This window comes from Trachypithecus francoisi, unplaced genomic scaffold, assembly GCF_009764315.1.
Source record: "Trachypithecus francoisi isolate TF-2019V2 unplaced genomic scaffold, Tfra_2.0 Lachesis_group1, whole genome shotgun sequence".
NCBI lineage: Eukaryota > Metazoa > Chordata > Mammalia > Primates > Cercopithecidae > Trachypithecus > Trachypithecus francoisi.
In genome coordinates, this window is record NW_022681454.1 from 64,996,568 (window position 1) to 65,006,674 (window position 10,107).

General features: G+C 37.4%; 1 protein-coding gene across 1 annotated transcript in view; it reads left to right on the forward strand.

The window, feature by feature from the left end:
* Positions 1 to 8,547, forward strand: part of TMPRSS11A (transmembrane serine protease 11A) — a 63,734-nt gene extending 55,187 nt beyond the window's left edge. Inside the window, exons 9-10 of the mRNA XM_033214545.1 lie at positions 875 to 1,017; positions 8,221 to 8,547. Coding sequence (XP_033070436.1) covers positions 875 to 1,017; positions 8,221 to 8,382 — 305 coding nt within the window. The 3' untranslated portion in view covers positions 8,383 to 8,547. The remainder of the gene's footprint in view (positions 1 to 874; positions 1,018 to 8,220) is intronic.
* The last annotated feature ends 1,560 nt before the right edge of the window (positions 8,548 to 10,107 follow it).

Genomic DNA, 10,107 nt, shown 5'->3' on the forward strand with positions numbered 1-10,107 from the left:
ATAACCTCTATTTGATTAATTCAAAGTCATTGATTAATTCATTAGAGGTCTTAATCGCATCTGTAAAATTCCCTCATCTTTGCCGTATAACATAACCTAATCATAAGAATCGCATCCATCACATTCACAGATCCTGCCCATATGTGGGAGGAGGGGAATCACACGGGAATCTTGGGGACCATCCCAGAATTCTGCCAACTGCAGGGTCATGGTTTCCCAATCAATATATGGTTTAGTATAAAGAGTCCCTGAATGCTTGTGCTATTCTTAGTTTTCTACATAGCCTGCCATAAATACTGGTTTCTAAAACTCAGAATCTAGCTTACAGTCTGCAGCCACCAACTTGTAATACATTAGAAGTGAAATCATTGCCATTTAATGCATTTATATATATATGTGATATATAACATATATATCTCACATATATTTTATATTTATGAAAGCTCATCATAAACTTTAAATAATAAAATAAATGTACAGGGTATTAAAGGCATTTTATCAAGCCAAAGGAGAAAACTATCTAGGCATGCAAAGTTTCTGGGAACAATCTGGAACCCACAAATAAAAGCTTTAAAAAAGATAAAAGGCCTTCCTGAAATATATGAACTGATTACTTTTAAGGTTAAATTTTCCAGAAAAAAGAATCCAAATGGCTTTCTTGCTTTCAAAAATCTTTATAAAAATGTGATTGGACAATAATTATCATTTGATGTGCCAGATTTAACCAGAAATTCTTTTCTCTAGAAACTGCTTATATTAACCTCATTCTGTATTGACAATTTTACTATGAAAAATATATTAGGAAAGTCTGCTCACTTCACTCTAGCCAAAGATGTTGATTGCAAATACTAAAATAACTTTATTTTTTCTTAAGGGGAATCCCAAAATGAACTTCGAGAAGCCAGAGTAAAAATCATAAGTGATGATGTCTGCAAGCAACCACAGGTATATGGCAATGATATAAAATCTGGAATGTTCTGTGCCGGATGTATGGAAGGAATTTATGATGCCTGCAGGGTAAGTTGGAGGGTTTTTTTTATATTATTAACTCAAAAATTTTTATCTGGCTCAGGATATATTATACGTTCTTTACATAAGGACAAAACATAAGTATCGTGTTAGCTCAAAAAAGTTACAAATGCAAATTTCACAGCACAAAATACTTTTAAATGTTTTATTAAGATAATTGAAGTAAGAGTTTCTGTGATGCTATCAAACAAACAAAATTAGAATTTCTTAACCAGAAATCCAAAGATTAATAAAGTAGCTTATTTTTTCAAGGGGCTCACATTCAAGAAAGAAAAAATCATAAACAGAGAAGTATAAAGTGATGTTATAAGTAATATAATGAAAAGCAAATATTTTCCTTGAAGGAAACATTTTTTCGAACACGTATCAGAGATGAGATGTAAATAAGGCCTGAAGAATAAATAACACTTATCCAACTTCAGAATAAGAAAATAATGTTATAGAAAAGACAAAAAGCATAGCCAAAATTACGAAAGTGTGAAATTACAATTCATATCTAAGGGAACTCCAAGTAATTGGTTGGGTCTCAGCATGAGGAGGATGAGAGGAGAAACAAGTAGATAACCATAAGCAGGTGGATTAGGCCATGCTGTGATGCCATGGGTCTTCCCCAGTGCCCTCCTCTGCCTTCTAACATGTATGTTTTCCAATGAAGGTATGAGTGTGTTTCTTCCTGGAGACACTTGCTTTTTAACATGAGATTCTTTAGAACTCTAAGGAGGCTACTCTATGTGGAAATGATGGAATGGTATTGATATCAGGTGGCAGAACGTCCTGTCCAGTCCCACAAACTATACTACATGTGCGGCCTCTATCAGAAAAGGAGCAGGGAGTTATGTAGCATAGAGGCTAGGCAAAGCAGGATCTGGTTCGCAGCCAGCCTCAGTTGCTGAGAATGTGGAGGAAGGCAGGCAGAATTTAGAGATTCCAGCAAAAGACCATATCATGGGAAACAGGTGGAAAGTGCAGGAGTCTTGGAGCAGACAGGACCGGGGAATTCAGGTGAACCATGAGATTACTGAAAAGCTTTAGGAGGGATTGGTGGTCATAGAGAGGCTTCACTGGATTGGGGAGCAGAGGTAAGCTTCCTGCCTAACTATGCAAAGTAAGTGATAAAACAAGACTCTAGTCACAGAAAAATAGGGTAAGTTATCAGGGCAGCGGTGCAGGTACGAGGATCCAAGACAGGAATACAGTGATTGTAATTGGGGCATATGGTGAGGGACCTAGTCTGATACAATAGAAGTGCAAGCACCACCATCAGCTAGTCTTTGTCCAATTTACAAATTATTGATATATAACTCAATAAATCCCATCCTGTATATACAAGATTGGTCCTAAAGCATGTTTTGGGGGGAAAGGAGAAAGAGCCGCTAATTTTTCAACTAGAGGTCTAGCCAAGCAAGACCCAAATACAACTGAGAAAAGGATCAGAATTGCTTATAGGAAAGCCAGAAATGAAAGGCTTTGACAACTTGATCAAGATTTGTGATTCCGCTGTTGTTTCCAGTTCAGTTAAGCGTTTACAAAAGAATCCCTAGTTGTAATTACCACATAGGCAGCTGCTACACTGATTAGAGAACTCTGTCAAGATGGCACTGAAAATCATTTTAGAAAATGATAGGTGGATGTTTGCAACATTTTCTGAAAACCTATAATTTAAAATCAGGTTGCTGGGAAACTGCTGTATGGGAAAATTAGTCAAGAACTGTCCCTGGTCATTTTTCCATTTATTCTAACTCTCTTCACTTATTCACTAAAAAAAAAGTTTGAGTGCTCTACTCTTTACTATACATCGTACATATACCAAATGTAGTCTCCCAAGCAAAAACCTTCCTGGAACCTGCTTTCAGGAAAACTACTGTCTAGTGGATCAGATATGAATGAATCAAAAAATTATGCCAATGATAAAGAAAACTTGGAAGGAGAAGGTCATTGTTCTATGAGTATATTTTTAAGAAATGAACATGACTAGCTAGGGTGGTGAAGCTAAGTGGTGAATGGAGTGAACTAGTATCTAGGAAGATTTCAAATGATGATAGAGGCAGGGAGAATTCTAGGAGCTGAAACATCACATGGTGGAACAGAGAACGCACATGACCCAGTGGTACAGGAAGAGGTAGAAGAATTTGTTTGAAGTCAGACTTTGCAGGACCTTGTGAGCCACATTATTTTTTCCCTGTTTTCTAAGGACAATAAACAGGTTTAACCAAGAGATTCATATTAAATTAGTTAATACGTGTAAAGCTCCCCAAACACTGCCTGGTATATTGTGAGTACTATTTAGACATTTGCTAAATTAAAAGGGTAGAATGATCAAATTTGAATATTGTGAGAAGTGTTCTGGTCAAAGTAAGGAAAAAATCTGGGAAAGGGCAATTGAGGATCAATCAGCAGGTACTGCAAAAATCCAGGTGAAATATGTTAGTTTGGACGAATATGGTGACATGGAGACAAAGATATTTACAGGTAACAGTGGCAAATGAAGTAATGGATTTCATATGGTTGGAGAGAAGGGGTGGGGCAAAGAATGATATATCAATTCATGGCTTAGAAAACAAAAATAAAATAAACTCCTGGCTTGAGAGGCTGCAGAGATTGTAATAATAATCAACGAGTTAGGAAAGAGTGACGAAGGTCCAGATCTAGAAAGACAGCATGGGTCCAGCATCAACCACATGGAATTGGAGGTGCTTTTGAGACACACAAGTAAGGAAGTGAGGACCTCCACCCATGCCAGTTCCTTATCTAGAAGAATGTCCCCTGTCTTCCTACCAATTAATAGCCCAAGTTTTAGCTTAATTCTCTTTTCATGTGTGAAACTCCTAAGTCTGTTACCACTGTATCCCCTGTCATTTTGTGTTAGTAGCTGGCACAAGATTCACCTGACACTCAATATGGCTTCTTGCTGCCTTTGTGCCCTGCCTCTTCAAATAGATAGTAAGGACTGTGGAGACTCCTTGCTGATTGAATTTTCCTTGAGTGATTTATTATTTAAGGAAGAGGAAATGAGAATTAGTGAAAAGAAAGAGAGAAAGAAGGGGAAAGTAATACTATTTGAACTATCATCTGTCTAAATTTACGATTTAAAAGTGCTCTGCAGCTGGCCTGAAGACAAATCAGTGGGGATGCTTGTTAAAAGTGCAGGCCTAGGATCCCACCCTGGTTCAACAGAATCTTTAGAGGTCGGCATTAGAGATCTGCATTTAAGAACTTCCCTTCATAACGTTTATTCAGAATGAAGTCTGAGAAACACTGATAAACAGATGTCAGTTATAAATCCCAGGATGCTCATGGTAATATAATTATCTTTTCTCATCTACAGGTAGCCCAATGCCTTTTTAATGCTCTGAATAGGATTTTGAATAATTCCACCTGTCTGTTTCCATACTCTTCATAGTGCATGGAATGTTTCTTATTATACTTAATAAATTCCATTATATCTTATCTCAGCTGATCTTTTGAGAGTTTTTTCTTTTTTTTTAAATCTTGCACTTTCTAACTTAAGGAAATGGTGAAAAGATCATTATATTGTTTTTTTAAACTGATTTAATCCGTATCACATTAACTAGAAAACTCTATTAAAACAATGCTCCAAAGGGAGGCAGAAGCTGACCATCCATGAATGTCAAGAAACCATGGTGCTATTAGAAGACATTTAAGAAAAGTCCATTTCTAGAACATAAACTAAGTCCACTATAGCTTCAAAAAATGTTCATGTACAGTACAGTAATCATGGATGTTCCTGATGAAAGCCCAAAGAAACATTTGAATGTATAAAGAAAGATTAAATTATGTTTAGCATTTTCTGATAAAAGCCCAAACGAACATTTGAATGTATAAAGAAAGATTAAATTATGTTTGGTGTTTTATTACTCTTGGGTGGGTTTTAATTTGCCCTCATTTGGATACTAGACAAGAAGTCGGACTTCCTATTTTTTTTCTCTATCCCACTGCACCCTTAGCTATGATTTTGTATTAGCCAGATTTTCTAGGTTTCTTCTTTGTTCATCTTTAAAATGTGTAGATTGAAATATCTAAGCATGGAGATTTTACATTCAAATTCACCTCTGCTCTTCCCCCAAACCCATCAAAATGACCATAAAGGCAGATAAGGTCAGGTGTAGTGGCTCACACCTATAATCCTAGCACTTTGGAAGGGACAAGGAGAGAGGTTCGCTTGAGCCCAGGTGTTCAAGACTAGCCTAGACAACAAAATGAGACCCAATCTCTACAAAAAGTGTAAAAATTAGCTGGGTGTGGTGGTGCGCACCTGTAGTCCCAGCTACTCAGAAGGCTGAGGTGAGAGGATTGCGAGAGCCCAAGAGTTTGAGACTATAGTGAGCTGTGATTGCGCCGGTACACTTCCACCTGGGAGACAAAGAGCGGCTCAAAAAAACAAAACAGAAAAACCCCCTAACAATCATTTTGAAAAACCGCTTGGCATCATCTACAAAATATAATTTTCTATATATCTACAAATTGTGCTTAAAAGAAGCTATCAACTAATAAAAACCAAAAGAGAGAAAACTGAAAAAACTCCAACAAAATTTTGAAAGAGAAAAAGATGGAGGAGTTTTAACTGACTTAGTAAAGAAGAGGTTAAAACATAAATGTCTTGGGTGGAGAGGGGAGTGAAATACCAATTTTAAGTGAAACCAGTATTTTGGGAGATATGGGTGTAGAAATGTAAAGACTTCACAGAGAGTACTTGGAACACCCCATTTCTCCCTATCCTAAATAATCAGTCTAATCCATACCTCATCTCTACTTTCCCCACCTCTACCACCTCTTTCCAAACATCTAAACTCCAGAGATGGGAAGTTTGTACTCTGTAGCAATTGAATCTGAGGTCCTTTAACTCAGTGACACTAAATATAGTAGAAAGCAGAGGGGGCCTGAAAAGGTGGGATTATGTGAAAGCAGGCCTCAACCTCTTCCCATGCTTTCTCCCAAAGTGCTGCAGGCAGATATACATAATGCCTCCAACTTTCTCCCTGCAAGAAATTGCAAGATTCTTCTCTAGAGAAGCCCACAGTCTAGAGGGAAAAAAAAAAAAAAAAATACCTCCATATACTGATATTTAAGAGGCCCCTACTAGAATACAGAGTATCAGCCCAGAAGCCTTCCTACCTACCTGTATTAGTTCATTCTGTGCTGCTGTAATAGAATGCTGAAAACTAAGTACATATAAGGAACAGAGAGGTATTTCTTACAGTTCTAGAAACTGGAAAGTCCAAGGTTGAGGGTCCCACATCTGATCTTCATCTTGCCCCACATCTTGCCTCATCATCCCATGCAAAAAGGTGGAAGGGCAAAGAAAGCACAAGATGGGTGGAGGGAGAGAAGGCCAAACTCATTCTTCTATCAGGAACTTACTCCTGTGATAACAAACCCACCCCTATGGTAATAATATGAATTCACTCACAAGAGCAGAGCCCTCATGACCTGATCACCTCTTCTTAGGTCCCACCTCTCAACACTGTTGCATTGGGGATTAAGTTTCTGCAACATATGAACTCTTGGGCACACATTCAAACCACAGTACCACCCAGCACAAAAGCACAGAGCTAACAATCTGCTTTCTAGCACCACACCCTAGAACCAAACAGTAAGAATCATCTCCAGAAATGTAGCAACCATATAATCATAATTTTTAAAATCCAGTGGAAGGATTGGAAGATAAAATCAAGGAAATCTCTCAGAAAGAACAACAACAACAAAAAGACACAGAAGAGAAAAATAACCAGAAAAATTAAGAAGATTAGAGGATAAACTCAGGAGGTCCAACATTAAATGAATAAGAGTTCTGAAAACATAAAACATGAGTATACAATATAAAAAAATAGTAATAAAGAAGACTCCTAGTTCTGAAGCTTACATGCATCCTATTGAAGAAAAGGTCCTAGTAGTGCTGGGCACAATAAATGAAGTAGTTCTTTCCAAAACATGCCATCATAAAGGGTCAGAAGCCAGGGATAAGGAGAACAATCTTAACACTTTGAAGGAAGAAGCATCAGAACACATAGAACTCCTCAACGGTAACTCTAGAAGGTAGAAGATGGTGGAAAACGCATTCAAATTTCAAAGGGAAGATTATTTCAACCTAGAATCCTGCCCATGCTAACTAAATATCAATTATGAGGGTGGAATTAAGAATTTTAGACAAACAATGACAGAAAAAAATGTACTTCTGATACCCTCTTTCTTAGAAAACTACTTGAGGGAGTACCTCAGCAAAATTAGGGAATAAATCAAGAAAGTGGAAGACATAAAACCTGAAACTGTTAATCCAACACTAAGGAGTGGTGTCATATAATCCCAACATCATAACTCTGCACCAGGCTTAAAATAACCAGCTCGAATTTGAGCAGAAGTAAGAAAAGATTGTGTGTGTGTGTGTGTGTGTGTGTGTTGATATGATGGAACTGTTTCAGAGGAAGCAAAAGAACTAACAAGCTATCTGATGTCCTTGAACATTAGTAAACATTATTGTGAGGTGTTGGTAGATCTTTTGGAGCATTCAACATTGACCAGGTACATAGAAAACTATCCACATGAAAAAAAGAGTTATGTTATTAATTCTAGGAAAGCCAAAAAAGATTTCTGTAATGCAAATATGTTACTTGACTCTTCCATTAATAAGATTTTCCAAATGGCATTAAACATAGGCTGTTAATTTAACCAAAAATAGAGATACTATAATGTAAAGATGTTGTGTGGAAAAGTTGCAAAGAAGTTGTAAAACACCTAAATCCCTAACTATGTAAGAAAAAAATAAATATTTACTGTCTAAATCTAGAAACTGTAATTTGAGCATATCTAATGATAAGGAGTTAGACACTGTAAGAAATTATTAAACAAGCACGAAGTGGCTACCTCTTGGAGAACAGCCTGCATGAGGAAACATGGGACATAATTGCTTTTCAAGCCTCTTCATGGTCTTTCGTTTTTGTCTTTTTTAACTAAGTGCTGTTTACTCTAACAAAATAAACTTTATTTTTTAAATGTGAAAGTTAAACCTTAAGGCTCTTTGTAATTTTAAAATCCATGTCTCAATTAATTATTCTGTGTTGATAATCTATACATGTACTGTCTAGTAACAAAATATGTGATTCATCAAAATATCTTAAATAATGAGCTTTATGTTTAGCTAATTTTCTTTCTCTTTTCTTACGTTTTTATTTTCAGGGTGATTCTGGAGGACCTTTAGTCACAAGGGATCTGAAAGACACCTGGTATCTCATTGGAATTGTGAGCTGGGGAGATAACTGTGGTCAAAAGGACAAGCCTGGAGTCTACACACAAGTGACTTATTACCGAAACTGGATTGCTTCAAAAACAGGCCTCTAATTCGCCATAGAAGTTAAACAAAGAGAGCTGTATGCAGGTCATATATGCATGAGAATTCAACTATTTAGTGGGTATAGTACACAAAGTGATATTAAATTACTGGATCTAGCAACATGAAACACACAACGTAAGTTATTTAGAATCACTTTAATCAACCAATAATCCTTCGCCATTTTTTTTTTTTTTTTGAGACGGAGTCTCGCTCTGTGGCCCAGGCTGGAGTGCAGTGGCCGGATCTCAGCTCACTGCAAGCTCCGCCTCCCGGGTTTACACCATTCTCCTGCCTCAGCCTCCCGAGTAGCTGGGACTACAGCCGCCCGCCACCTCGCCCGGCTAGTTTTTTTTGTATTTTTTTAGTAGAGACGGGGTTTCACCGTGTTAGCCAGGATAGTCTTGATCTCCTGACCTCGTGATCCGCCCGTCTCGGCCTCCCAAAGTGCTGGGATTAAAGGCTTGAGCCACCGCGCCCGGCCTCCTTAGCCAATTTATAAGGGACTTTTATTTGTAAAGTAATAGATCTGGCTTGAAAAATACAGTAGAGATACCTAGCTCTTTAAATAATGAATGTTGAAGTACAAATGAGACTCAACACATATTTTTGAAGTTAGTCCATGAGATTTTTTAAATGTCTTTATCAAGGGGATCCCCTTTTAACTGAGACATTTTTGAACTCACAAAGTGTTCAAGAAACCCTTGTATAATTCCCTACGTTTCTCTAGAGCTCACAAATCTTTTTTTCTTTTTCCTTATTCATCAGATTTTCCAAAGCACCTTTCCACCATAAGAAATGAATTTTCGGCCGGGCGCGGTGGCTCAAACCTGTAATCCCAGCTCTTTGGGAGGCCGAGACGGGCGGATCACGAGGTCAGGAGATTGAGACCATCCTGGCTAACACGGTGAAAGCCCGTCTCTACTAAAAAAGTACCAAAAAAAAAAAAAAAAAAACTAGCTGGGCGAGGTGGCGGTCGCCTGTAGTCCCAGCTACTCGGGAGGCTGAGGCAGGAGAATGGCGTAAACCCGGGAGGCGGAGCTTGCAGTGAGCCGAGATCCGGCCACTGCACTCCAGCCTGGGCGAAAAAGCGAGACTCCGTCTCAAAAAAAAAAAAAAAAAAAAAAAATGAATTTTCTACTTCTAAACCCATTTGAGGGACACAAATAAAAGAAAGCCATATGTAGGAAACAAAGTCTGATAGTAAAGCAAGTTAGAGATCTTCTAACTTTTTTTAGTTATAAAGCCTCTAATTTTTTGGTGACTTTTCTACACACATACACACACACACACACACATACATACACACACACACACAAGCACACTCACATAGATATTCCTATCCTACATATATAACCAGAAAAATCCAGATTAATGAATGATATATAGATAGAGTGATTAGTTGATCAAAACTATGTATTCATTAAAAATTTAGGAGAAGGTGATGGTAATTTCATAAGTCCCAAAACACAGGCACAGGAAATTTGACATTTCATAGATACACTTACACATTTTGACCACAAGGGGGAAATTTTGTACATTATTATTGTATGGTTAAATGCCTGAAAAAAATAAGAATTCACTAATGCTGTGAAAAATCAAAGAACATTTTCTTCCTCTGTAGCAAGAAAAATTTTATGCCCTTGCATTTCTACAGCCAAATAGCTTATAAGGCTTATGGCAATGTCCCAACTATTGCAACCATAAAACCCTAGTTTTAGAAAAATTTGAAAATA